Below are 25,719 nucleotides of genomic sequence, written 5' to 3'. Positions count from 1 at the left end.
GTTAAACCTGTACTTGGAAGTTAATAAAAAGTTCTCAGTTACGGTGAAATGAGATTCCTGTGTTACTTCAAAACCTACATGTGTAAACCAGCAGGTACAACCATTCTAGAGTTCTGCAGTTTGGTTCTTAGCCATATTTACATGAGAGCAGAACTGGAGGCTGAGCTCACCTGAGCCTCAGAGCATGATGTGCTAGGCCTCAGACCAGAGGCATCTGAAGGACTGGCAAAGAAGAGTTGAAAAAGAGTCCATTTTGCTACTGAGGTACTGCATTCAGCTTTGCTATCTCTGTTAGGATAAAAGTTGGGGGGGGGGACCGAAAAAACACCTGTGAAGGCTACAGTAAGTGTGTCCCACACTATATAGCTCTAAAATTGAAGTCAATGGGGCTAGACAACCAATATGTGGATGCAATATTGTATCGCCCCCTCTCTTTTTTTTTGGAACCACTTAAAAGTCATAAAAATCTAGTTGTGATAGGTGTAAAAGTTAGGGGCGAAGGAACCCACAGTGCTAACTCGTGCCACGACATCCCTCCCTTTCCCAGAGACTGTGGATCATCATCATAAATTTATTTATACCCTGCCCATCTGGCTGGGTTTCCCCAGCCACTCTGGGTGGCTCCCAGCAGGTAATTTTGCCTACCTTGCCATTTCAGCCTGATCTCCCTTCAGCAGCTAAGGAGACCGCCCCCAGATTGCCTGCATTAATTGAAATTCCTGCTCTTACGTTTCCCTGAACCGCAACCCAGTTTAGCTGAAGCACTAGCCTGTAGACAAAGAGGGAAGCAGAGTATGATCTCAGGAGGAATTGCAACCTGCATACCTGAGTCAGGACCAACAACAGTGACCTCACCCAATAAAGAGTCTGGGACCCAGCCCAAAAAAGGTCTAACCAAACAAACTGGGAGCTGCCAGGTGTGTATAAAAGTGTTTCTGGGAGGTGAGCTCCCAGCCTGCGGATGTTGGATTATTCTCAATATTTCTTCATTCAGAGGAGCTGTACTGAAGACTGAGGAACTGAGACTTACTTAGGCATAAAGAGGATCACACCCTTTTGGCTTCAGGTAAATTAATTCTTGGGCGTTGCTACCTTATCATTTCTATAACACTTTCAGCTTGTGAAAGACGTTTCTTTAAATTCCACGTTTCCTTTCGCAGCCGTGAGGTAGGGCGATAATACGCCCAGGTATTTTACACAAAGGAAACTTGAGGCCAAGAGCGAAAGTCACTTTCTCAGTGCTGTACAGAGAATTCACAGAAGAGGTGGGGTTTGAACCTGACCCTCTTAAGATTGAACTCTCCACTGGCTATTTCAAGCTCCTGGCTTGGAATTTAGAAGCACAAATGTGGGCTCAGATCATCATTGATCGTGGCAATAATTGAAACAGCAGAGAGAAAAGAGCAGGCTTGTCAGCACACTTCAGCAACTTTCCAGTTGCTATGGAAGGAGAGCAGGAGCTCAAAAATGGGACCCTTCAGCAAGATGCTGCAGAGACCATCGTGATGATCCCAGCAGACATCCAGGAGAAGGACATGCCTGCCAAGCCCCCTCCTTTTCATAAGCACAGACTGCGCAGTCTGGCCATATTTAGCATCATCTGTGGCTGCTCTTGCATCGGAGTCCTAGCACTGATCTATGCAACCAAGGTGAGTTACCTGCTGCTTTGACAAGGGATGCGGGTGGGTGAGACAAGGGATGCAGTGCAGTATTTGAACCAGTTTCTAGGGAAAGAATTCCTGGAGGCTTAGGGAGGGGAAGCGGGTTTGATACTGATCATACTCAGAACAGAGCCATTTAAAATAGTGAACACGGCAAACTTGGATCCATTAAGTTCACTAGGTCCACTGTGAGTACACTTTGGTTGGAGAAAACCTTGAGCCTTTACAAATGTATTTACTGATCAGATGAAAACCCCCTGGGATCTTAACAGCTTCTGCCATTCTCTTGCCTTCCTTTCCAGATAAATAACTATAGCTGTGCCTCCTGTATCCTTGCAAGTGTGGTTTTTAAACAAAAAATGGGCAGCTGGACCCACAGATGGGCAGTTACAGGACAAATGGGCAGCTCAAAAATTCAAGGCATGCCAAAGTTATATTATATTAGGCGATGTAAAAAGTGACTGAGAACCAGTGATGTAGTATATCCAGGGTTGTCATGTCAATAAAACAAAGTGATAGATCCACATCATAAATGGGGTGTGTGAGAGAGATGTTACCTGAGCACAGTATTGCAGTTGTGGGCAGGAGCCACCTCACTGCCCCACCCAAGCCAATATTTACTGCCTTTGAAGCTCCCACACATTCTTGTCATGTGGTGAAACTGCAGTGAATGCTCTGTGGAGATGTGCACTCTGAAACCAAGGCACGGCAATCGTTGCGTTCCATCTGGCAATGAGAGTCTGCTCCAGAGAACCCTTGGGGTTCCTCAACAAGGCCGGAGATGGTGGACCAGATTCCCTGAGAGTGCTTGCCACAACTACTGATCTTCTTTCCCTGCAATGTGTGGCCAGAAAGGGATGTTGGGGGTGTGTGTTCTGGGCCATGCCATCTCTCTGACACCCCACCTGGACTGTGAAAAGAGCCTTAGTTCCCCAGCAAGGCAGGCATTTTGTGGCATAGGCCAGATGTTCCTGGGAGGTTGGCCCTTTGGAGTCAAATCCAGAAGTGCTGGGTCCCTTAATGAGAGTCACAGCCATGCCCCTTCACGTCCGTACGACCCTTCTAAGATTATACAACAAGCTTAGAATTATATAGCCTTAATCTGGGTCAAGGCTACTAAGATCAGAGGTTGCAAAGAAATTTAGACCTGATACATATCATCAAGATACACTGAGAAAGGTAAGTCCAGAGGAGGAGACCTAAAATGTAAGGCTTTTTCTTTAAAATAAGTGACATCAATAATGAGGTTCTCTCTCTTGGTTTTGTCCCATCCAGGCTAGTGAGAAGCAAAAGGCTGGTTCCCAGGTATCAGCGGCTGACTGGGCTCGGAGGTCCCAGAGATTGTCTGTCCTAAGTATCACTGTCTGGGTGTCCCTCATCATTCTGGTGCCCGTGTCAGTGTACCTCATTTCCTACCTCTTAACTCAAGCTGAATGATGATGACCCTGAAGAACATGTGACTTGGGACTTCCAGGATCATCTTCTCCTCTGGTTCCCACATACTTGCCCAGCTGGATTTAGCAGAAATGGGTATTATGTAGGTCTTTGTTATGTGCACCCTGGTCTGGTGTACTCTTGTCAAAGCCTGCTTTGTGGAAGTCCTAGAAGAGAGACTGGCGAAATGGAACAGCTTCGTCTGCAGACATCGGATCTCTGTGGCCTGCTTCTACAGACTCACCAGGAGAAAACATATATCTGGTTGGCTACATGGAATACAGGATGCTGGACTAGAGGGGCCTTTGCTCTGAACTGGGAGGCACCTCTTAAAGCTCTAGTGTAGCTGGGATGTGCTTGAGTTCTTCTTGAGGCAAAGTATCTGCTCTGTCCCGATTCAGGCTTTGCTCCTGTGTGTAGATGCTAGGATCCTTGGAACCGAAGGATATTGGAAACACAGGAACATAGTTTCTGCACTGTGCTGTGTTTCTTGCTTCAATCTTTTATTTATTTAATTTATTTTCAATAAGCATTTTTATTCTGCCCATCAATTATATATGCAAAAATACAAATAATCAGTTGCACTACAGTGATTTCATGGGGGTGGGTTTTTTTGTTGTTTTTTTGTTCCACTTGTCTCTCGGGTGGCCATTACAGGAGTAGGGCTGGAAGAAACAGAGAAAACATTGGACTTGGGGTCTAGTGGCAGGAATAGTTGTGCCCCCTGCCAGATGTGGTTGAACTCCAACTATCATCAGCCCCAGTTGGGATGGCCATTGGTCAGGGATGATAGGAGTTGTAGTCCCATGGCCGGTGCAACAATGAGGTGACCTGAAGTGACCCACTTCTAGCAAGCTCCACAGAGGGCAGGAGATCCTGCCGCTGCACTACCACTTATTTTATTCCAGCTGCTGCCTCTGCCTGGCCTTGGTGGTTGGAGGTGGTTACAAATTCCTAGCACCCTTAACAAGCTATGGCTTCCATGGTTCTTTGCGGGAAGTCATCTGATTTAAAAATGCATTGACGTTGTGGGACAGAGCCACATGTGCTCTAAATTTCCTTTACTCACATCCGCTCACTGGTAATGACCCGCTCAGAAACATGATGATGCTGAGCATGTTTAAGATGCAGCTATTCTCCAAGTGGAGGCAAGCCCATTGTGAGAGTAAACATTCCTTTAAACATTAACGTAAAAGGAAGCAAAATTGCCTTTGTCAGTTTATGAACCCACCCTGCTTCAAACTGAGGAAACAACGGCAGCACCTTGTGACGCTGTGAAAACCAGCAGATTTATGAGAAATCCAAGTCTTTAAGGTGCCACTCCAATACTCTTTGTTGTTTTCTTGTTATGGAGCAGGGCAGACAATGAAAAAGGTACATTAATGCAACATACAATATGCAAAGAAGGGCCTTCAACCATTTGTAATTGGAGGTGAGAATGGTTGGGGGGGTCAGTCAGACTTAGCATCCTTAGCTAAGTCTACTATTTTACTACTAAGTCAACTACTACTAAGTCTACTACTAAGTCAACTATTTTAATCGCTAATTTCTTGTTACATGTAGGCTCCAAGGGAGAGGCTGCTGGTTAGCATCTGGAATTAGAAGTATTTGAGGGTATTTGTGTGATGAAGTTACTCTGTGGTGTGGCACAGAGTTGAGGGCCGCAGTGTGGCAGCCTTCTACATGATACATATACAACAGCTGTGTGAGTTGTATTGCCAACTTCAGCTTCATACACGCCATACATTTTAACCAGTTAGAACATTTTAACCCCAAGAATCCTGGAAATTGTAATTTACCCCTCATAGTGCCCAGCACCGTTCACAAAGTACAGTTCTCAGGATTATTGAGGGGCAGTCATGTTGTTTGACTGTATGGTGTTGCACACAAGCCTATGTTGCTTTGTAATGCTTGATGCTGTTCTGAAGTTACACTTCCATTAATGCTTAATGAAAAAGCATTAATAACAACAGTTGTATAACCACTACTGGCAGATGCTGATCAGACAACGGATATACAGTAACTGTACCTGAGCGGTAGGCACGTGTTATTTGTTTATTTGTTTATATTAAATTTGTATACCGCTCTTCATCCGCAGATCTCAGGTTGGTTCACAACCTAAAAATACATGATAAAACCAACCAACCAATAACCCCCTCCCTCCCACCTTAAGAAGAGAGTGAGCGATTCTTACTGCATGTTAGAGATCTCATCTTTGTCATGGCAAAATTTGGGGTGGAGGAGAGGCCATGTAGTTTGATTTCGCATATGCGGAAGGAGAGGGAAAGCCTTTTGGCCCAAGGAATCCTTTAACACTGCCTCTGGGTGACTGGGTGTCCTACTGGAGGGATTTTCTTCCCCTATGGATATCATGGGATGGAGCAATTTATTCAGTGCAGGAAACCTGAAGACCAACTGTGAAGTTGAGGTTAAAATGATGGGTCAGGGAGACACAGGTTCAAATGCTTATTCATCCATGATGAGCGATGAGTGACCCTGGGCGGGTCATTATCTGTCAGCCAGAACTCACTTCACAAGACTGTTGTGAAGAGCGGAAGAGGAGGTAGGCAGGAAATATGTGCTGCCTCGAGCTCCTTGGAGGAAAGATGGAATCATCATCATTATCATCTTATTTTGTTCACAGCCAAACTCCTGATTTGCCCCAAACTGAAAGACACGAAAGGACCACCCAGGAGACAAGAGGCAGCAGTTTATGGAGATAGAAATAAAAGGCACAAATTCCCTCCTGCTCCGTAGAGAGACCCTAGTGTATTTTTCGTTTTGGGGGGTGTTTATTGTGTAATTGCATAACAAATAACCGAAGGAGGGAAAGTAGTAGCTATGACCTCATCCTGACCTTTAGTATCGCGATTATGAAACCCTGAATAACCCCAATGTTCTGCTCCCGCCCACTTCCGATCGCGATTGGCCGCTGTCTTCCCCAGCCTTCGGATTCTGAGCTCCTCCCCTCAGCAAGGTTGCTCAAAACGAGCAGCCGATGGGTCAACCCGCCTGTCAATAACGCGCTTCTTTTGCCCGCCCTTGCGTGGCTTTGCTCATTGGCTGAGCATTCTCCCCTCCCCTGCTGCCGTTCGGAAACAGCCGCTTCCTCTTTTAATCCCCGCCTCATATTTCTTCACCTTAGCGCTGATTGGTTGCTGCCGCTGGCAGCGCTCCCTCTCCATCCGTCCACTCACTGGATGCCGGCCTTCGTCCGTCTCGACACACCCTGTTTTCTCCTTTCACTGATTGGTGCTACTGCCCGGCCGCGCCTCTGGAACGCGACGGACCAATCAGAAAGAAGAGGAGGCGGAGCCTGGGAGTCGCCGGCTGCAGGTGGGGGTCATTCACTCGCATCCAGCAACGGCGCTGCCGGGTGAGGATCTCGGGGAGTCCCTCCGCGTGCGCGGGCGGGGCGGGGCGGGGCGGGGCGGCGTGTGGAATCCCACTGAAGAGAGGAGGGGGAGGCGAATCGGAAGGGCTGGACCGATAGGCTTCATTTCACCCCGGGGCTCTCATGAGCCCCGGAACCTGTTGACAGTGCTAGGCCACGGTTCTGAAATTTACGGACAGAGTGCCTCTGAGTATAAACAGAGTGCATTTCCCACCTCTGCGTGGCTCTGAATTGAGACTTGGGAAGGGGACTTTCAGGATAAACAGCATGGGTATCTTGTCTCAGCCGCTGCATAGATTATAGTATAATAGTTTAAATGTTGGTTATTTATATAATGAACGAAGGGCTGTCTTAGTAATCCTTACACCAGTCCTTCAAGGTGGTCCAGTATTGCAGATGTTTTTAGAAGGGGAAGTCCTGGGATGGGGAAAGAATGAGGGGTATTATGGGTTTGGAGATCTTGTAGAAGGGGTTGTACACTCCAGATAATGTAATAGGGATTGTTTAGTAGGGATGTAATGGTTTAATAGGGATTGTGATATGCTCCTGTGCACAATCTGGATCATAAAATCTATCCTGCCAAGCCTGTTGTCAGTGCATGTTTATTCTGATTCAGAGGTGAGAAACCTCATGCTCAGGGGCCGAATGTGGTCTTCTAGCCCTCCCAACCTCTCTGTCTGGCCCTCAGGACTCTCCCCAGCCACACCCCTTATGGGCCCTGCTTTGCACACTCCTTGAATGGTTTTGCCTGGCTGGAATGTGTCCTAGAACTCTTTGCTTCCCTGAACGGAGGGTAGAGAGGGGTGTGTGAGTGTGTGTAGGAAGTAGCCTAATGTTCAAAGGTTATATTGACACTTGTTGCCCCTCCCACTTTTGTGTTTGCCCCTGTCCAGCCCTGCATGGGGCATGTAGCCCCCAGAAGCTTGTCTAGAAGGGAATGTGGCTGAAAAAAGTTCCCTTCAACTGTTCTTATTTGGCTATACTCTGCTTCCATGATCAGAAGTGGTGAGATCCTGATAACCAGCTGCTATAAACCACAGGATGTGCTCAGGTCCTGCTTGCGGCCTTCTCATAGGCATACGGCTGGCCACTATGAGAACAGGATGATGGCCAGATCATTGGTCCAACCCAGAAGGCTCTTTTTATTTTCCTAATTTGTATTGATACCCAGGAGATGTAATTGCAGTGTATTGTTTCAAACTCACGGTTGTAAGGATCTATTTTGAAGGACTAAAGAAATATGAGAGTCATGGGGATGTAGTAGATGGCTATTGAACACACAGTGCAATCCTATGCATATTTGTTTGAAATGAAACTCCACAGTGGCAGTCAGGATATTTTGGATGGCAGCCGCATTGCAGAGAGATCTGAGTTCATAACCTCTGTGGGGTTTAGCATAGCTTAACTGCACAGGGTTATAAGGCAGCTGAAATGTTGGTCCAAGTTGCTTGGAGGAAGAAATATCAGAATTGTTGCAGTATGAAGATGAAAACAAAGGATATAAGCTGCACCATTCATGCCTGGACATTTGAAGAGCAATCTCCCTTAGATCAGTTCTGCAATCTACTCCCCCCTGCAGTCTTGCTGTAGTTATATGGTCAAGGCAGCAATAAACCTGTCATTGTGGTTGTGCCAGAGCGCTGATTCAGGCTTTTTGGTCTTTTTCTTCCCTATTTGGGGAAATCTGATGCAGCCACATTGCAGTCCTCCAACTTGTTGATTTTGACTAGTTTGACAATCTAAAGGAAACCTGTGATTTGTGTCGGAGGCCTTGATAACTTGATGGCTGAAATGTGTCTGTTGAAATTGTCAGCTATGCCCTACCAATGGTTACTGCCCAAGACTGGGTCATTCTGCTTTATCTCTTCCACAACTCCCCTGAAAGTGGCATGGTAATTGGCATGTCTCTACCTGCCTCCCCTGACATCAGACATCCATTGCCTCTTACATTTACTGCCCTTCTTAGCTCTCCAACTGCTGTGTTGCATTCCTTGCATTCCACCTTCCATGTTGACCTTTCAAAATGTCTCTTCTTGGGTAGCTGGTGCTTGAAGTATTCAGCTGTCTAAATATCACTGCTGCCATCACCCTTTGCTTTTCAGCTCTTGATCCAGAGCATTCCACATCTACAATAGGATGACCCGGGACGTGGGTCTAGAAGATGAGCTTCCGGACTGGGCTGGAGCCAAAGAGTTCTACCAGAAATATGACCCTAAGGATGTAATTGGCAGGTGAGGAGTGGGTCAGGAAAGCGGGGTAATCATGGATTGAATAATGTGCTTGGATGGGGACCCATTACACTACAAGTGGATAAACTCTTTCCCTCCATATATTGTTGGACTTCAGTTCCCAGCAGCCAGCATGGCCAATCATAAGGGATGATGGGAATTGTAGTCCAGAACATCTGGAGGAGTTATGGCTTTCCAACCTATGTCCTACATTTCTTCCCCACCGTGGAGCCAATATTTTTTAGAAACTTGACGTCTCTCTTGCTGTTTGTTCATCTCTGCTCCTCTGCAGGGGTGTCAGCAGCGTGGTCCGGCGCTGCATACACAAGCAGACAGGCCAGGAGTATGCAGTGAAGATTATTGAGGTTACTCCGGAACGCATGACCCCACAGCAGCTCGAGGAAGTGCGCTTATCGACAGGCAAAGAGATTGAAATCCTGCGCCAGGTCTCCGGACACCCCTACATCAGTGAGTGACTACCCACCCAGCCCAGAATCTCTGTAACCCAAATGTGCACCCCAATATTTGGGCCTCCTTCTGAAACCCTAGTATTTTCTCAAATGTAATTTTATATTGTATAGTTGCTCCCAAATGAATCCTGCCCCCCCTCAGCATCTAGGCCTTCCACCACGTTGATGATCTCAACATTCACAGCAACACCACCATGGTGACATCTGTGCCCATCTCTACTTCCTTAATCATTGCGTGGTCTCATCCTGCACACTCCTAAATCAGGGGTGGGGAACCTGTGACACTCTGGATGTTGTTGGGCTGCCAATTCCATCATCCTTGACTGCTGGCTATGCGGACTGGTAATGAGAATTGCCCTGCCCTTAATTGCTGTCGGAATGGAGGAAACCATGTTTAGGGTTTGCATTGGGGTGGGGAGCAGGAGATTGCTGGGAGTGTGGCATGTAGCAAAGTGGGAAGGGGGAGTTGAAAGGAGCAAAGGGAGGTCTGTTGGGGAGTGGCAACTTGGTCAGTTGACAGAAGAGCGAGAGCAAAATATACACCAGGAGTCTTAGTTTACATCAGGAGTCTTAGCCATGTACCATCTTAAACCAAAGGGGCGCATTGGTTGCCAAATGTGATTTCCCCCCAGCTCTCCTACTGCTGAAAGGGATGAATGCACCCCCCTCCCACTGCCTACTTCAGCAGTGTCTAACCTGTGACCACCTCCCTTACGCTGTGGGACTCTAGCTCTCATAATTTGTTACCATTGGCCATTCCCCCATTCCTAAAGCTACACAGCACTGTTAGCACAATAAGACTGTGGCCATGCTCTCTTTCATTGTAGCTGCCTGTCTCTAGGCACTGAGCTGGAGCTGTTTCCTGGCATCTTACATTGGTGAAGCAATCAGCTCTCAAACTGTATAATCCAACCCCCCTCTTTCTCCTCCTTCTCTCTCTCCCTCTCTAGTTACTCTGATAGATTCCTATGAGTCATCTGCCTTCATGTTCCTGGTGTTTGACTTGTAAGTAACAAGCTATTGAAAAGAGGAGCTGCTGACCCACCCTGTTCTCACCAAGATGGGAAACGCCCTTGTAGCTGTTGTGGGTCTTGACCCTCCCAAGAGGGATTAAAAGGAAAAATAGAGAGACATACTTTCCCATTGCATGTTACAGGCCCTCTTCTTCCAAGATGGCGATCAGTCTGGTTTTGAGAAGTAATGTGTGAAGCCACCCTCAGAGAGGCAGCTGGGTGGGAGGAAGAGCCATAATAGTTGTTGAAAAGGGAAGTTGACAGAGGCAGTGGATTTCTGCTGCTAGGCTTCCAGGCCCTTGCGGGCTGAAGTGGTGTTGCTTTCAAACCCACAATGCCTGTGTGCTTGCTGCTGTGCCTCTGAAATTCCTCTTCAGTGTAGATAAGTAGAGGTATTTTAGTGAGACATTGTGTGTAGGAAGGGGAGATGGGGAGAGCCAGTGTGGTGTAGTGGTTAAGAGCGGTGGACTCGTAATCTGGGGAACCGGGTTCGCTTTCCCGCTCCTCCACATGCAGTTGCTGGGTGACCTTGGGCCAGTCACACTTCTCTGAAGTCTCTCAGCCCCACTCACCTCACAGAGTGTTTGTTGTGGGGGAGGAAGGGAAAGGAGAATGTTAGCCGCTTTGAGACTCCTTCGGGTAGTGTTAAATTGGGATATCAAATCCAAATTCTTCTTCTTCTTGTTCTTCTCCATGCCACCCCCATTGCATGTGGATTTACCCCGTCTCACATTCCCCTGACAGGATGAGACGCGGGGAGCTCTTTGACTACCTTACGGAGAAGGTGACCCTCAGCGAGAAGGAGACCAGGTAATGTGCCGTCCCCTCTGCTGGATCTGGGGAGGCCGAAGCTCTCTTGGCCCGTCTGCAGCTGCGATGATCTGATAAGTGGCGGCTCCTTCAGCTTGTGTCTCTCTTCTTTCAGGTGTATCATGCGAGCCCTCTTGGACGCCGTGAGCTACCTTCACGCCAATAATATCATTCATCGAGATCTCAAGCCTGAGAATATCCTCATGGATGACCAGCTGAACATCAAACTCTCGGATTTTGGCTTTTCCTGCCACTTGAAGCCAGAGGAGAAGCTGCGAGGTGGGCATGGGCCAGTCTGAGTACAGGTCTCTGTAGGGCAGACCAGCTCATTGATAGCTCAGTCAGTAGAGCATGAGATTCTTAATCCCTAAATCGTGGGTTCAAGCCCCACGTTAGGCAAAATATTCCTGCATTGCAGGGGGTTGGACTAGATGACTCTTGTGGCCCCTTCCAACACTACATATTCTGTGAGTCTGCTGTGAACAGGGTGGCTGTTCTGACTGACACAGCTCCTGCTAGCAGTGACTCCTGATTTGAGATTCTTGGGCACCAAACCTTATGCACCTCTGTAATTTCCAACTCCTTCCTCTTAGAGCTGTGTGGGACCCCTGGCTACCTGGCCCCAGAGATCCTGAAATGCTCCATGGACGAGACCCACCCCGGTTATGGAAAGGAAGTGGACCTGTAAGTGACAGCTAGCTAACACCTGTCCCCCTTGGCGGAGGGATAGTTTTTGGGGGGAGGAGGGGTGAAGGAAGTTCCATGACAAGAGCCAAAGCTCAGCTGGGTCTTTATACCTGTTTTGAGAGAGAGGTGTCTACTCCCTGTTCTTTTGCCCGAGGAAATGGGAGGGGGGGGGGAATCAGTTGTTCTCTCCCCATGTTCTGTCCCTCTGTCCCCTTGTTACTCACCATACAGTCACTATTTGAAAATAGCTTGGAACTCTGCCATCATATTCTATGGTTGGCAGAACAGCTACACCCATTGACAAGATTTTGCAGGCGCTTACATACTTGAGTCTGGAGGCAAAATATGGACTGGGTTTTGTGTTGTTGTTGTTTTGAAGGGGAACAGTATTTTGGCAGTTTCCCATGGATGAAGCACGGTAGTTTAAAATAAATAATTAAATAATAATTTCAAGATTCCAAAAAGCTGCACTAATTGTATAGGGTGCTTCCTTGGCCAATATTCCTTAGTTTTTCTGCTTTGCTGTTTTCCAATTTTGGTGTCTGGGAAAAGGGTGCAGGAAATAAAGCTCTCTCCTCCTTTCCCTGAAGTTGGGCCTGTGGCGTCATCTTTTTCACCCTCTTGGCTGGCTCTCCTCCTTTCTGGCACCGTAAGCAGATGCTGATGCTTCGGATGATCATGGAAGGGCGATACCAGTTTGGCTCCCCTGAGTGGGATGACCGGTCCGACACAGTCAAAGATCTGGTAAGATGGTGAAAATCCCATCTCTTGTAACACAACTCGAGCTACATGTACATTCAACATCTCCTTTTAGGAAACATCTGTGCCCAGAAAAAAAAGAGTTCTGCAATGTGGTATTGTGAAGGATCTTACCGGCTGGGCCCAACTGGGATTTGCCTTCTCACCAATTTCTTATTAAATCCTATAGGATCCCTGTCTTATACAGTTTATATACAGTGTACCTACTTCTTACTTCATAGCTGCCACTATTTAGTTCCAGCTGGTTGCTTTCACCTTTTACTACATGGAGTAGCGGATTAGAGGCATGGAACAAATGGAGCTGGAGGCTTGTGTTAAACAAATAGGCATTAAAACTTATTTAATATAAAATTGTAGCTTTAATGCAGGTATTTATTAAACAACATAGTTTGATGATTGCTAAAATATGTTACTTGTACTTTAAATCTGGCATTGGCTCAAAAGAGGCTGCTACATAATTGTCCTAGTTCTCATCCCTATACCGACCTTATAGCCAGATCTCCATTTTTCCGCTGCTCTGGTCAGGGTATTACTGAAAGAGCACAAGGTAGTTAAGGGTGTCTCAACTGTTAGTCAGACTGAACTCCCATCACTTGAGACTCCTGCTCACCCCCTGATCGGCTTGATTCAGTTTTCTTCAGAAATCTCTCTTCTGGTCTGGTGCTTGAAGACTCAGCCATGATGGTGCTGCCTCTGAAGTCTTTCTCCTTCCTGAGGCCCACTGTCAGCTGCTGGCAACTCTGGTCAGACACCATCCTGGAAAACACCTCTCCTGGCTGGCCTCCCTCAGCCCGTCTCCTGTGGTTCTAAGTTCACCTTCCGACTCTCTCTAGTCACCCGACCAACTGCTCTCAAAGAATGCTGTGTCTGCCCTTATATTTACTCCCTCTGGCCAACCATTGGGTTCTTTCTGGAGTTCTGAGTCCTCATTGGACCAATCATTCAAACGGAATGTCCACGAAAGGACCTATCACCATTTGACTTTTTCAATTCACTTGACCCTAATAAAAGGTAGAGTCCACAGCTAACTGCCATTAACTGTAAACCTAGCAAGTATGGAGCCAAATCTGGTATTTTGAAACTAGCTCCTTCCTGGCAAGACTGCCAGCTGAACCCACATGCATTATATATTTTCTGACTTCAGCCAGAAGCAAAATGCTGGTTTTCCCTGCTTCTTCACACAATTAACCATTTTTATATCAAATACTGCTATTGTAACAACCTTCTCACATTTAATCTCTGCTTTAAAAAAATCCATTATCTTTACATCTGTGTTACACAATACAATCCTGTTTGTATATTTTAAGGTATTCTGTTTTTGCTTGTTATGGGGAGGACCAAAGAGTAACACAGGGATCCCTGCCCTTTACTTCATAAAATCCTATTTGTTTCCCAGTTCAAGCGTCACATATTTCAGCAGCTTCTATAGTTTCAAAATGTAACTTCTAGACCTTGAGAACTAAAAACTTGTTTTTCCCTTTAGAAAGAGAACCAACATTCTCAGGATTAATTATTCTTTTTCTGCTTTTCTCAGCTTTAAGATTCATGTCTTGAAATGTGGTGACAGTGGGGTAGAAGAGATCCCAGCGATTGTTGCCCATGATAATAGATGATCGCCTGAGGCTTCCAGTACTTTCACCTCTGCCCTAATTGGCAGGTTTAAAAAACAAGATTCCATTGCAGAAACAAAGGCCCTGATTGGCAGCTAGTGACATGAAGTGTTTGGCAAAGTAGACTGACAGAGGGAGCTGGAAAAGTGAGAGTCTGTGGAAAAACTCACAACTAAGCGATAAAGTCAGCGTATATTGGTTAGAGAGTATCAGAGTAGGACCGGAGGAGATCCTGGTTCAACTATCCATTTAGCCAGGAAACTCATTACAAGACTTTGCCCCTATCTCCCAGCCTAACTTAGCTTGCAGTGTGAGAACCGTTCATGCTGTATTGAGCTTCTTGCAGGAAGGGTGGGATGAAAACAGATTATTATTATTATTTGCCCCTGAATTGCTCAGCCTTCTACATTGGGCACCAGATATATGCCCCTCTCCCCCAAATGTCTCTTGCCCAACTCTGTGTGTGTGTGTTTGGCAGATCTCACGACTGCTGCAGGTGGATCCAGAAGAACGGTTGACAGCTCAGCAGGCCCTGCAGCACCCCTTCTTCCAGCAGTACGGCGGCCGTAAACGCCGGCTCTTCAATCCGCACCATGCATTCAGGGCAAGTCTCTTGATCCTCCTGCCATGCAAATGTTTCCCACACAGGAGGAAACATTTATTCTAAGGTGGTTCCTGCTGCAACACGTGCAAGCGTTTTCTAAAAGCAATGTGTTCGCTTTTTACCTTCATACCATTTTTTTAAACGCAGATGTAATCAGTGAATTGACCAAAACCAGCAGAACGGATCAATTAGGGCTTCTTAGTCAGTTTGTGTGCATCCCCCTTCCCAATTTGATCATCTCCTTTCAACGCTGGTGCTTTATAGCTTTCTGGTACTATGCCTGAAACTTTGTGGGTCTTTCCACTTGTTTCTTCCATAGTCCTTTGTCACTGATTCATGGAGGGTGTCTATCAATAAGTAGTGGTCATGATTGCTTTATGATACAGGATCAGAGGTCGCAGTATGCCTCTCAATACTACTTGCTGAGGAGCAGAAGTAGGAGGAGAGAGGGCTGCTGCATTTATGTCCCATTTGTTGACTTCCCAGAAGCACCCGGGAAGTCACACTGGAGAAGTGGTTGATTTGCTACCAGGCCAGGTTCATGGTCCTTGTGTTAATTCACAAAGCCCTAAACAACTTGAGTGCAAAGTACATTCAGGATGGTCTCATGCATTATACTCCCCCTTGATCACAGAGATCCTCTTTAACAGTTTTTTCCAAACATTTCACGTTGGTGATACACTTTTAAGATATGCATCATGTTGTGACAGTAATTCAGTTTTACTAGCAAACCGGAGGTTAAACTAACCCCTTTCCATCCCTGGGAGGAGTGTGGGAAGTGCTCGTGAGACACACCTACACACTGCAGCTGACAAACCAACATGTCGTGACTCGCGATGCACGGTTTGGAAAGCTCTGTTCAAACAGGACACATCTGGAGGTTGCCCAGACCCCTGAGTTTCATTTTGCCTTCATTAGACGCTGTGCCTTTAGGCCCTGCCCTGCTGAACTCCTTATCCGGAAGAGGTTTGGCAGGAAAATGCCTTATTTCAGTCTGCTGAAAACTACTGTTTACAATAGGAACTTTTTATTTTTAACCAACCAGTATCTACTGATGTTTAACTGATACTTCTATACTGATTTTATTATACTCTGTCCGTTGTAAGCCACCTTGATATATTTTATGAAAGCGTGGATTACAATCATTTAAATAAATGAACTGATAAATAGGAATGCTGGACCAGGTGGGTCTTAGTCTGGCGCAGCAAGTGCTGATGTTCTCTCCTGCTAACCTTCTAGATCTCACTTCCCATATTGACACTATTCCCGTCTCTTTCCCGCGATAGGTTCTTGCATGGACTGTGCGGGCCTCTATCCGCATTGTCTCCAACTACCGGCGGGTGCGGCCGGTCACCAAGGAGATGCTCATGTGCGACCCCTATGCGCTCAAGGGAGTGCGCAAGTTGATTGATGCGTGCGCCTTCCGCATCTATGGGCACTGGGTCAAGAAAGGTGAGCAGCAGAACCGGGCCGCCCTCTTTGAAAATGTCCCCAAGGCCATCCAGCTTGTCTTGCTCAGCACAGAGGGGGAGGAAGCCCCTGCGTCTGCGGTGGACGACCCTCCCAACTAAACACCCGGTTGCTGCTCCCTGTGCAACTGTGGAATCACTGGGTCCCTGAACGAAGAAAGGAGGCAGGAGCCACTTCAAGAACTGTCCCACCACCTTCCATCTCTTCTTGGGGGAACGGCAAGTACCTCCTGTGGGGAGGTATCCTCATCCTTGCATGCAATGGGGGGGGGGGTCCAATTTCCTGGGGAACAAGGACTTCTTTGCCTTCCGGAACGAATTCCTGAGTTTGTGGCTGTCGGAAACTAAGGGTCCCCTAACATACCTGGGAAGGGCCCTGAGATCTGTGTAGGGCAAGAATACAGAGCATCTGAATTGTTAGATGTGTCTGGATTAGGGAGGCTTATCTGTGTGTTGCCAGAAGAAGGACTTTTTGTCCTTGCATCTCTTCCCACAGTAAGGAGACCTGCTACCTCTTGCCCCTCAAAGCAGCCAACTTCACTATTGCTGAGGGATCAATCCTTGCATATAGCCAGTATGGGTGGTCCAGGGAGGAAGGGGGTGGATTGGGATTGGAAATTGCAGAGTTCCCTTTCCCTACTAGCAGGAATTGGGCTCGACCCTTCTCTGTAGATGATATTGTATTTTATTTTCCACCTGGTTGTGCCATCTTTCCACATCCATGATGTCACAATTAGAATAAAATGGAATGTGACCAAAACTGATGCCGGACTTTGGCTTTCTTTGCTTCCTAAGAAGTGGCTGTATCCTTTCAGTTGGGAGAGGGCACAGAGTTGAATTTCTCCTGCGAAAAATCCAAGGGGTGTTCAATGTTTTGGGGGTGGGGGGCATCCTGTTGCTGCTGGAAGGGGTGTGCACTCGCGGGAAAAGAGTTCAGCTTGAGAAGAGTGGGACAGAGTGGGAATCAAAGGGACTCAAGAGAAAATCTGAAGACAGGCAGTGTGTAAGTTTCACTCCAGCAGCTGGTCTAGTGAGGGAGATGGCATGGACGCATGATGCCTGCAATACTCGTACATCCCCAATTCAGACAGCACCCCCAAAGTGTAGCAGCTCTGCTAGTAGGGTGTGAGGAGACCTACTCTATACAATGGTTTGCATGCTTCGGCTGGGGAATGCAGCAGGGTGAGAGAGAGGAGATACAGCCTGGATCCTACACACAGAAGATGCGCAACAGTGGTACCGATTGTTTGGAAAGCTCTTTAATGTCTTAACATCACAGGTTTCTCTGTAGAAAGTTTCTGAAAAACAGGTTTCTAAAAGGCATTTAAAAGTGTGGTCTATCTGGCCACCCCCTTTTAACTATTATTCATTTCCACAATTTTTGAGGAATGAGATACTTTATGGCTGGGCCCTGATAACCTCTCAACATTCTAATCTAAAAAGTTAATTCTCTCGCCTCCCAACCTGCTTATTTTTTCTTGCCCTTGGCACCCCCCTTGCCCGGGCCCTTCTCCAGCTGGAGCAGCTTGGCATTAAACTGGTCCTCCGTTGCCTTCAAGCGCTGATCTACTGAAAGGCGCAGCATGGTCAGCTCCTGGGTGAGCTGGTTTGCAATGTACTCTCGCAGCACAGCGGTGGGACCTAGGAGGAGGCAGAATAAGCGGGAGAGAGCACTCACCTCTAGGCTACCACTTTGGGGTTCAGGAGTGCCCCCCACGCCCAAAAAGAATACACCCAAGACCTCATGACTAAGATGAAATCTGAGCTGGGGGACTTTTTAGCTCACCCTGGATACTACACACTCGCCCCAGCCACTGAGCCACCCTCTCTTACTTTCTTCAGCAATAGCTGTCTCATCCATATCCTCCTGCAGAGGTGACAAAGCTGCCTCTGAGTCCTCAGTTGCTGCTTCTGTAGAAGAAAGAGATGTTAAAAACCCTTTGGGGGGGAAAGGGTTGGATTGGGGGCAACAACTCTTGCTATTGTATCCTTTCCTACAGCCTCTCTTGGGCCTGTAGGACCCTCTTGGTAGTTGTAAAAACTTCAACCTAACCCAAGACACAGGGGGCTATTGTGACATTTTAGCATTTGAGGACCAAGTACTGATTCAAAGCAAGAGCACCATGGCCCCAAAGAGGGAAGACTCATCTCTCAGGGGTGAAACGTGTGCTGTTCACACAGAACATAACCTAGGTTCAATCCTTCGTTATTTCCAGTTAAAAGGCTCTCAAGATCATAGAGCTGGGCAAGATATAGCTTTGCCTGAGATCCCCAGTCAGAATAAATACTGGGCTAAATGAACTGACAATTTAATCTGGCAGAACATGCCTTCCTATAATAAACACATATTTTTTAGATGGCGTTCTATATAACTAGGTCTGTATGTTACTTTAAAGCAAGCATAGGCAAACTCGGCCCTCCAGATGTTTTGGGACTACAACTCCCATGATCCCTAGCTAACAGGACCCAGTGGTCAGGGATGATGGGAATTGTAGTCCCAAAACATCTGGAGGGCCAAGTTTGCCTATGCTTGCTCTAAAGGCACCTTCTGCCACAGATTTATATGTAGCTTTTGTCTTCCCCTAGTTCTATTCCAGGAGATGTCCTCATTTAGAAGGATTGGTCAATTTCTTTTTCACTCCTTTAACATCCTTGTCAATACAGGTGAATGACAGCCAGCTTACACTGTTGTGCTCAGAGGGAGCGGGATCTGGGCCTGCCCACACTTACCTTCATATTTGGGCTCTGGTTCAGGCATCCCAATGTAAGTGAATGATATGTCCAATCGCACCTAGGGAAGAGAGGATTTGGGACCAGTATGTATGAGCTGAGGAGTGATCCACTGATTTCACTGGCTGGCTAGTTTCTGGTCACATTTTGATGCTTTTCACTGCTTCCACAAAGGCAAGTACCTTGCTCTTAAAAACAAAGGGCCGTATCCAGCAGTGTTGCTCAGGTTGATGGTAAGACTTCTGTCAGTGGAATGGGAAGGAAGCAAACTTCAGCAATTTTCTCCCCCTATACCTTCTCTAGAGGGTTGGGGGATCCTCCAGAGCTGAAGCTCTTGTGCTGCTCCTTTGGAATAGCTGGAAATTGCTTCCTTTCCTGTTCCGCTGATAGAAGCTGAGTGGCAATGTTGGATCCCACCCCAAAATCCACGGGAGCATCAGAGTCCATGTTTAATCCCTTGTGCTACACATAAATCATCCAGGATCCTGCAAGCTCTTTCCTCCCATGGCATGGGAAGGTGACATGACAGCTCCTTCCCGTCCACCCAAACCCTGACAAATTTTTACCTGTGGAGTGAAAGCATATTTGTATAGTTTGTAGTGGCGGAAGTAGGTGTTGATCATGTAGTCTGTTAGGCGCACCAGCTGGTTCTGATTGAAGAGATCAATGCTGAAGGGGGGTCTCTAAAGAAGTGTGAAAAAATAGGTAAGGTTGTGTGTGTGTGGGGGGGGTGCCATTCCCTTCCACATACGCAGTGCTGAAAAGAGGAATATTGGGGAGGGATGACATCTTGGTTGTGTTATCATTTTTGCCCTGTCTGGACACACTCACCCGGATGGAGTGGCAAAAAACAAGTTCAGAGAAGTAGTTGTAGCATTCCTCCACATTGGGCAGTGGTGTTTCTACAGGAGAAGAAGGTGGAAGCATCATGTTCTTCTTCTCAAGCCCTTTTTCTACAGCCCAGTTCCCCAACTGGCAGCCAACAGGACCGGCTCTGGGTGTTACTCTCACCTCTTTGCCTTATGATAAGGCAGCATCACTATAGCACCAACAGGCATCCACAATAACCTAAAGGAATTGTGTACTTAAGACAGTATCCTACTCTTTATAATGCCACGTTGCTCCCAATGAGGCTTCTGCGGTCACATTTTCCCACATCCCCCTCATTCTTCTTTTCCATTCACAAAACTCCCTTCTCTCTTCTGACATCCATTTGCTTACCTACACAGGCCTCGTGTACATCCTTCACAATTGAGAAGAAGGCTGAGGTCTGTTCCCTGTTGAAGCCCTGCTCCCGGCAGAACTGGATGGTATAGAAGTACAGATCCAATAAGATAGTGGAACGTGGGTTTGTTTCGAAATCTTGCAAATCCAAGAGTCTGGAGAGGAGGCTGCAGAGAAGAAGGGAAATAGGGAGGTAGGATTATAGACAATCCTGTTTGATGGGAGAATGACAACATTCTTCCATCATCACTATTTCCTTTAACTGGTAGGAGTCTGCCTTTATTTCGCACAGCTAACTGCAATAAGATGACTCTGCACCTGAGAACAGTGAGGGAGTAGATCAAGGTTTTTAAAATTTCACTGCCAGTTTGATTCTTCAGACTTGGATATATCCAGCCACCTATTCTTAGTAACCTCTTTAAACAGTGTCTGGTTAAATATGTATAGCCAATGCTGGTTCTTTAAAATTTAGAGGACTTTAACCTCTGTCGCTCTGCATTTAGGATGTGTTCCTTTATCTGGAACATCCTGAATGCAGCCCGATTCTCTATGTGTTTATTCAGCACAGTAACTCTTACTTATATGTTTGTTTTGGTAAGAGACCGACATGGCTAATGTTTCTTAGTCTTAAAGTCTCATCACCTCTTCAGTTCATCAGTGGTTCCAGCCTTGTTGATTAAATCCATGGAGTGAACATCTAGATATTTCCTGGAACAGGAAGAACAAGGGAAAGCAAGTAACCTGAAAAACAGCTTCATGTTCTTAATGTACACAAGCAGCCTTAGGTATAATGGGCATCAAACATGCAGCAATGCCAAAATTCAAGGATTTTCAGGCCATGCACCAAAATACAGCTGATTCTGGCGTAGGATGTGGCAATTAATGCTTCTTCTAAATTAATACACATAAGCAGTTACTCACCACATGCATATCTTTGCCTTATGAGGCCGAGGCTGAAAAACAGAAATAATTTTTGAGTAGGAGTGTTAGGGATCAATTTACAAATATTTTTTCTTACACAGTTGTATGACCAAATTGTATACTACTATTGCTGGCATCTGTCTGTTTCAAGAGACAATAGAAGAATGTGCCTTTGGGGGTGAAGTCAAGCCACTGGAGAGTTACAGTGCCTGTAGAGGCTGATACAGGAGAGACATGTTTTACTAGTACTACTATTATTACTACTGGTTATTTCAATGAGATTTGGTGGCAGATTATCGTGCCACAATGGGAACAAATTCTACTTGGCTGAAGCGTGCTTTGAATAGTGTTGGTTACACAATTTAAAGCTGAAAGCCATATTGCTATAATTTCAAATAAGGTAATTTTTTTTCGTCAAACAGAACATTTTTATTTACCGTAATCGATTTTCATTTATGTTGGTGGTTTATGCAAAATGTGAGGACAGATGGCAGATAGTCCAAGTTTCTCTAATTGATAGAAAACGGACTCCTCCTAAGAAATCCACACTGTGCAGTTATGTGCCACTGCATTTCAGTTGAAATGTATTTTAGTTGCAGTTTTTCACATGTGCATGCATTCTACTCACCTTCTACAATGCTTGGGGTAGGTATTGCAATGGGGTTTTGCCCTCATTTTATCCTCACAACTACTCTGTGAGGAGAGACTTGCTTATTTACTGGCTAAGTAAAACTGCTTATTTACTGGCTAAGTAAAACTTTGAACCCAGTCTCCTAGGCCAGCACTTTATTCTAATACCAGTATTTTTATTAATTTTATCATCACAACTTATACTTCGGCATGGATTATTATTCTTACCACTGGTAGATAACTATTATTTACTATGAAACGTTGACAAATTTTGGTATTAGGATCGCTTCCCAATCCTGACAGACACCCCTGTGATTTCAACAGCTGCACGACAGGCAGGCACTTGGCGGGCGAAGCGTTTCCTTCCACCATTTCTACTGCGCCAAAAGCTGTCCCAGTTGAGTTTCTGCCTCGTGTCGCCCACCCCGTTTCCCCAGCAATATGTTCGAAGTAAAAATGGGAGATATTGGCCTGCACGTGAATATTATTGAATTCTCCCCGCCCCTTTCACCTGCTGGAAGCCCTCCAACCCCATCTCTGGTTGTCGGAGTGTAGAAAGTTGGGGGAATCACGCGTTGCCATAGCAATCTCTGCTTCAGCCAATTGGAATTCCGTCGAAATTCATCCAATAAGAACGAGGAACACTTGAGGGCGAAGCGCTTAGCCAATTGTAGAGGTTCTCTTTGAAGTGTTCCGGCGGTGGGGGGGGGAGAGAGTATCAGTAGAGATAGAAAAATTAAAGCGACATCATAACATTTTGTTCGGACGCCATAGAGCTAGAAAAGCGCTTTTATTCCTCTAGGGACCTGAGTGTTGGGCGCCGAGTAGAGTCTTACTGGATTAAAATGTGCATTTTAAGTTAAGGACCTGAAGCACAAGTTGACATGTTGGATCGAAATCTCCAATTCAAGGGTCTCCTGCGGCGCGCATCACTCTAACTATGGGAAGTCTACGATAAAGAAAGAGCCAATCACAGAGCGTGCTTCCGTTAAGGCGTCTCGGTGAGGTTAACCAGCGCAGCCCTGGTTCGCGCTTTGCCCAATAGCTTGAGGTTGGGTTTGCGCGTGCGCACTCGGCAAAGAGGCGAAGGTTGGGCCTTGAGAATGGTTGCGGGAGAGCATGCGCAGTAGGTGCGCTGGCGTTTCTCGGCCGGAGTAACGCATGGGGGGCGGGGGGAGAAGGACGAGGAAGCCGCAGCCGGGGGGAGGGGCGCTCAGGCAGGTGAGTGTGAGAGGAGATCCCCCCGACACCAGACCCCCCCTCACAGCACGCTCCCTGCACGTCTCCCGCTCTCCCCGCCCCCCCGCCTTAATGAGGTCCCCCCGCCTTGCCTATGTGGTCCTAACTGAACTTTCCCCAGAACAAGCCTCGCCCGCCTTGGCGGGTATTCCGATGCTGCCCTTTGAAAGGTGGCCTCATCCTTCCCTGAATTGTCAGGGCTGTGAGGGGGTCCTGGCGGGGTCGGGTGGGGAACCTCTGGCCCTGCAGAGGCTCTTGGGACTGCGACCCCCAGTGTCTCCCCACGACGGAGGGTCCGAGGGGAGTCGCGAGTCCCGCCGCGTCTGGTGGAGGGACACGGGACCCCCACCCCTCGCACCTGAAAAACATGCCAGAGGGAAGGAGCAATGCTGGGGCGTCTTTAAAAATAGGGCGTGAAGTGTTTGCCTCCTTCCCATTTTTACCCCCACCCTTATTTCACTCCTTATTTTGGTTTGTTAACTCTCAAATTTAAGAATATTTTTCCATAGTTTACTTGACTTCCTCTTTTTTCTTCTTCTAAGTCTTACCTCTTCTCCAAGCCTATGCTTTCTTTTTATCTGCTTGTCAACACTCCTCCGCCCAGCAGAGCTCTTGGTACAGCACCAAGATAGACATCAGTGGTTCAGCAGGTGCCTGTTCCTCATTAACTGCCTCTGTGCCAGGGGACACCTGTTGGTTTTTGGCCTGGTATATAACTTTTAAAGAGCACACAGGGGGAGGGGGAGTTAGCAGCCATATCTGCAACTTTTGTTCCCCTTTGTGCCCTCTTATAAAAATTTCCATGATTTCCTTGATAATGTCGCTGCATTTCCTTACCTGCCACACACCGCTTTTGCCCTCTGTTTTGTTTAGCATAGCTGATTCCCTTCTTTCTGTAGCTCTGACCAGATATGGGAAGCAGTACCTGGTCTTGAGTATGGGAGGATTAATGTCACACTAGTCTACTTATGGGCAACTGCAACTCACCCTCTCTTTTTTCCTTCCCTTTGTAGCTGAAGCGCTGCCCCCTTGGCTGACTGCCTGATTCCTCTGCTCTCGCCTGCTGCTCAGGGTCACCATGTCGGGACTTGCGAGCAAGCGGGCAGCTGGGGATGGAGGCTCAGGGCCCCCTGAGAAGAAATCCAACAGGGAGGAGAAGACTACCACTACCCTGATTGAGCCCATCCGCCTGGGGGGCATCTCTTCCACGGTGAGGACCAGGGGATTGAGTGCAGGGTGAAGAAGTACTCGAGGGGTGGTGGTGGTAAAAGTCTGAAATTCGCTTCTGCAAGGTGCCATGATGGCTGCCAAATTGGATAGCTTTGAAAGGAGGTTGGACAGATTCATGAAGGATAAGGCTGTCAGCAGCCACTAGTTATGACTGCGTTCTGCCTCAACTGTCAGAGGCAGCTTGCACTGAATACCAGCTGCTGGGGAACCTGAGCTTGACAGTTCTGTTTCCCTCAGGTCTTGCTTGTGGGCTGCCCATGGGCATCTGGCTGGGCACTGTGAGAAGAGAACTCTCTACATGGCAATTAATTGTTTTGATTTTTTAAAAGAACCCCCCCCCCCTTTCTGGAAATAAATGTTGGGAATTTGGGGGCGCAAGTATGCTCCAGATCAGGCTTTTTAAATAGGCAACTCTGTAATAAATATTATATAGGTTGGGACCAGAAAAAAAATAATCCATGCCTATAATTTTGCCTAGAAACTGGATGTTGGTAGCTGGGTATCTGAAATATCTCTGCAGGACTGGTGGCATAAAATTAGATGCTAAGATTTAGGAGTTAGAAATACCTTCCCCCATCACTTTTAGAGGAAAATGTTAAGCAGCAGCTTCCAGGTTTGCTTCCTGATGTGAACCTTTTCAACAGGGGCATGGGACCCTGTGGCATATTTTTGTCTTTTAACAACACCAGTTGTGATTTCAAAGGCAGTGGTGCCTCGCAAGACGAAATTAATTCTTTCCGCGAGTCTCTTCGTCTTGCGGTTTTTTCGTCTTGCGAAGCACGGCTATTAGCGGATTAGCGCTATTAGCAGCTTAGCGACTTAGAAAAAGGGGAAAAAAGGGAAAGAACTCGCAAGACGTTTTCGTCTTGCAAAGCAAGCCCATAGGGAAATTCGTCTTGCGAAGCACCTCAAAAACGGAAAACTCTTTCGTCTAGTGAGTTTTTCGTCTTGCGAAGCATTTGTCTTGCGGGGCACCACTGTAAATGACTCAGGCTTATATAGGGGCCTTCCCTCACCTTAGCTTTGTATATGGGTAGAAATTAAGTACCATATCAAGGAGAATTGCAGTTGGGCAACTAAGCAACAACCTTATTGGGAGAGCAAAAGTAACATCATAGGCAGGGGCTTGATGAAGAGCAAGGTCATAGGTTCACCTATTAGTGCCAGCAAATTCTTTCTCACTCTTTAATAGGCATATTGACTCCTTTATAACATCCTTCCGCCCAACAGCCTCTTCATACTTACTTTTACTGTCTATATCCTATCTGTCAGTGTATGCACAGCAATACGTTTATCTATCTTTAACTAAAAGAATAGAAAACTGCCTTATACTGACTCAGACTGTTGATTGGTATTGTTGGCAGTGTCTGGCACCAGCTTTCAGCAGGGAGTCCTTCCTAATCCTCCTTGGAGATGTTGGGGTTCAAATCTGAGACCTTTGCAAATAAAGCATGTGTTCTGCCACTGATCTGCACCCTTTTAGAATTAATGGTCAATTTAAAAAAGAGGGGGGATGAAATTCATATCTAGTTATAGTTTTGTGCCTCATTAGGGTAAATGATGATGGACCATATTTTGTTGATGTGTGTGTGTGTGTGTGTGTGTG

At 46.7% G+C, this 25,719-nt stretch overlaps 5 protein-coding genes across 10 annotated transcripts in view; 3 read left to right on the top strand and 2 right to left on the bottom strand.

The window, feature by feature from the left end:
• LOC310829204 (uncharacterized protein) overlaps window positions 1–19,041 on the bottom strand; it is a 119,905-nt gene extending 100,864 nt beyond the window's left edge. The window contains exon 1 of the mRNA XM_083707438.1: window positions 19,031–19,041. The gene's annotated coding sequence lies outside the window, so the exon portion shown is untranslated. The remainder of the gene's footprint in view (window positions 1–19,030) is intronic.
• TMEM265 (transmembrane protein 265) lies at window positions 922–3,688 on the top strand. Its single transcript, XM_083710382.1, has 2 exons — window positions 922–1,649; window positions 2,937–3,688. Exons 1-2 carry the CDS (start codon window positions 1,443–1,445, stop codon window positions 3,096–3,098), a joined length of 369 nt encoding a protein of 122 aa, XP_083566508.1. The 5' UTR covers window positions 922–1,442; the 3' UTR covers window positions 3,099–3,688.
• PHKG2 (phosphorylase kinase catalytic subunit gamma 2) lies at window positions 6,317–16,903 on the top strand. 4 transcript variants are annotated; one of them, XM_083707480.1, is made up of 10 exons: window positions 6,317–6,471; window positions 8,592–8,720; window positions 9,010–9,185; window positions 10,138–10,192; window positions 10,945–11,010; window positions 11,126–11,289; window positions 11,604–11,694; window positions 12,288–12,441; window positions 14,545–14,670; window positions 15,957–16,903. In XM_083707480.1, the coding sequence occupies exons 2-10, from the start codon at window positions 8,626–8,628 to the stop codon at window positions 16,239–16,241; spliced, it is 1,212 nt and encodes a 403-aa protein (XP_083563606.1). In that variant the 5' UTR covers window positions 6,317–6,471; window positions 8,592–8,625; the 3' UTR covers window positions 16,242–16,903. The 4 variants fall into 4 exon arrangements, with proteins under 4 accessions (XP_083563606.1, XP_083563609.1, XP_083563608.1 ...); XM_083707483.1 differs by having other exon boundaries at window positions 6,410–6,431; XM_083707482.1 differs by lacking the exon at window positions 6,317–6,471 and adding an exon at window positions 6,568–6,588.
• CFAP119 (cilia and flagella associated protein 119) lies at window positions 17,383–22,260 on the bottom strand. The gene is made up of 9 exons (XM_083707553.1): window positions 22,156–22,260; window positions 21,015–21,046; window positions 20,736–20,801; window positions 20,091–20,260; window positions 19,701–19,771; window positions 19,436–19,552; window positions 18,870–18,930; window positions 17,973–18,050; window positions 17,383–17,780 (listed from the first exon to the last, which is right to left on the bottom strand). Exons 1-9 carry the CDS (start codon window positions 22,177–22,179, stop codon window positions 17,608–17,610), a joined length of 792 nt encoding a protein of 263 aa, XP_083563679.1. The 5' UTR covers window positions 22,180–22,260; the 3' UTR covers window positions 17,383–17,607.
• A 104-nt stretch (window positions 22,261–22,364) lies between these two features.
• Window positions 22,365–25,719, top strand: part of RNF40 (ring finger protein 40) — a 14,176-nt gene continuing 10,821 nt past the window's right edge. The window contains exons 1-2 of one of the 3 annotated variants that reach the window (XM_083707344.1): window positions 22,365–22,645; window positions 23,897–24,215. The gene's annotated coding sequence lies outside the window, so the exon portion shown is untranslated. Of the gene's footprint in view, window positions 22,646–22,739; window positions 22,866–22,986; window positions 23,054–23,896; window positions 24,216–25,719 lie in introns of those variants that run through there. The other 2 variants (XM_083707343.1, XM_083707345.1) reach the window with 2 other exon arrangements.

This window comes from Podarcis gaigeae, assembly GCF_964106915.1.
Source record: "Podarcis gaigeae genome assembly, chromosome: 13".
Taxonomy (NCBI): Eukaryota; Metazoa; Chordata; class Lepidosauria; order Squamata; family Lacertidae; genus Podarcis; species Podarcis gaigeae.
The sequence above is the reverse complement of the archived record's forward strand: the minus strand, read 5'-3'. Positions and strand labels throughout refer to the sequence as shown.

Coding starts and splice junctions, on each gene's coding strand:
- CFAP119 (XM_083707553.1), bottom strand. CDS start 22,179: ATGGGGTTGGAGGGCTTCCAGCAG. Junction 20,261..20,735: donor ACCACTGATGAACTGAAGAG/GTGATGAGACTT, acceptor TCTTCTCTGCAG/CCTCCTCTCCAGACTCTTGG. Junction 18,931..19,435: donor AATATGCTTTCACTCCACAG/GTAAAAATTTGT, acceptor TCTCTTCCCTAG/GTGCGATTGGACATATCATT.
- PHKG2 (XM_083707480.1), top strand. CDS start 8,626: ATGACCCGGGACGTGGGTCTAGAAGATGAGCTTCCGGACTGGGCTGGA. Junction 8,721..9,009: donor CCTAAGGATGTAATTGGCAG/GTGAGGAGTGGG, acceptor GCTCCTCTGCAG/GGGTGTCAGCAGCGTGGTCC. Junction 11,011..11,125: donor CTCAGCGAGAAGGAGACCAG/GTAATGTGCCGT, acceptor CTCTTCTTTCAG/GTGTATCATGCGAGCCCTCT.
- TMEM265 (XM_083710382.1), top strand. CDS start 1,443: ATGGAAGGAGAGCAGGAGCTCAAAAATGGGACCCTTCAGCAAGATGCT. Junction 1,650..2,936: donor CACTGATCTATGCAACCAAG/GTGAGTTACCTG, acceptor TGTCCCATCCAG/GCTAGTGAGAAGCAAAAGGC.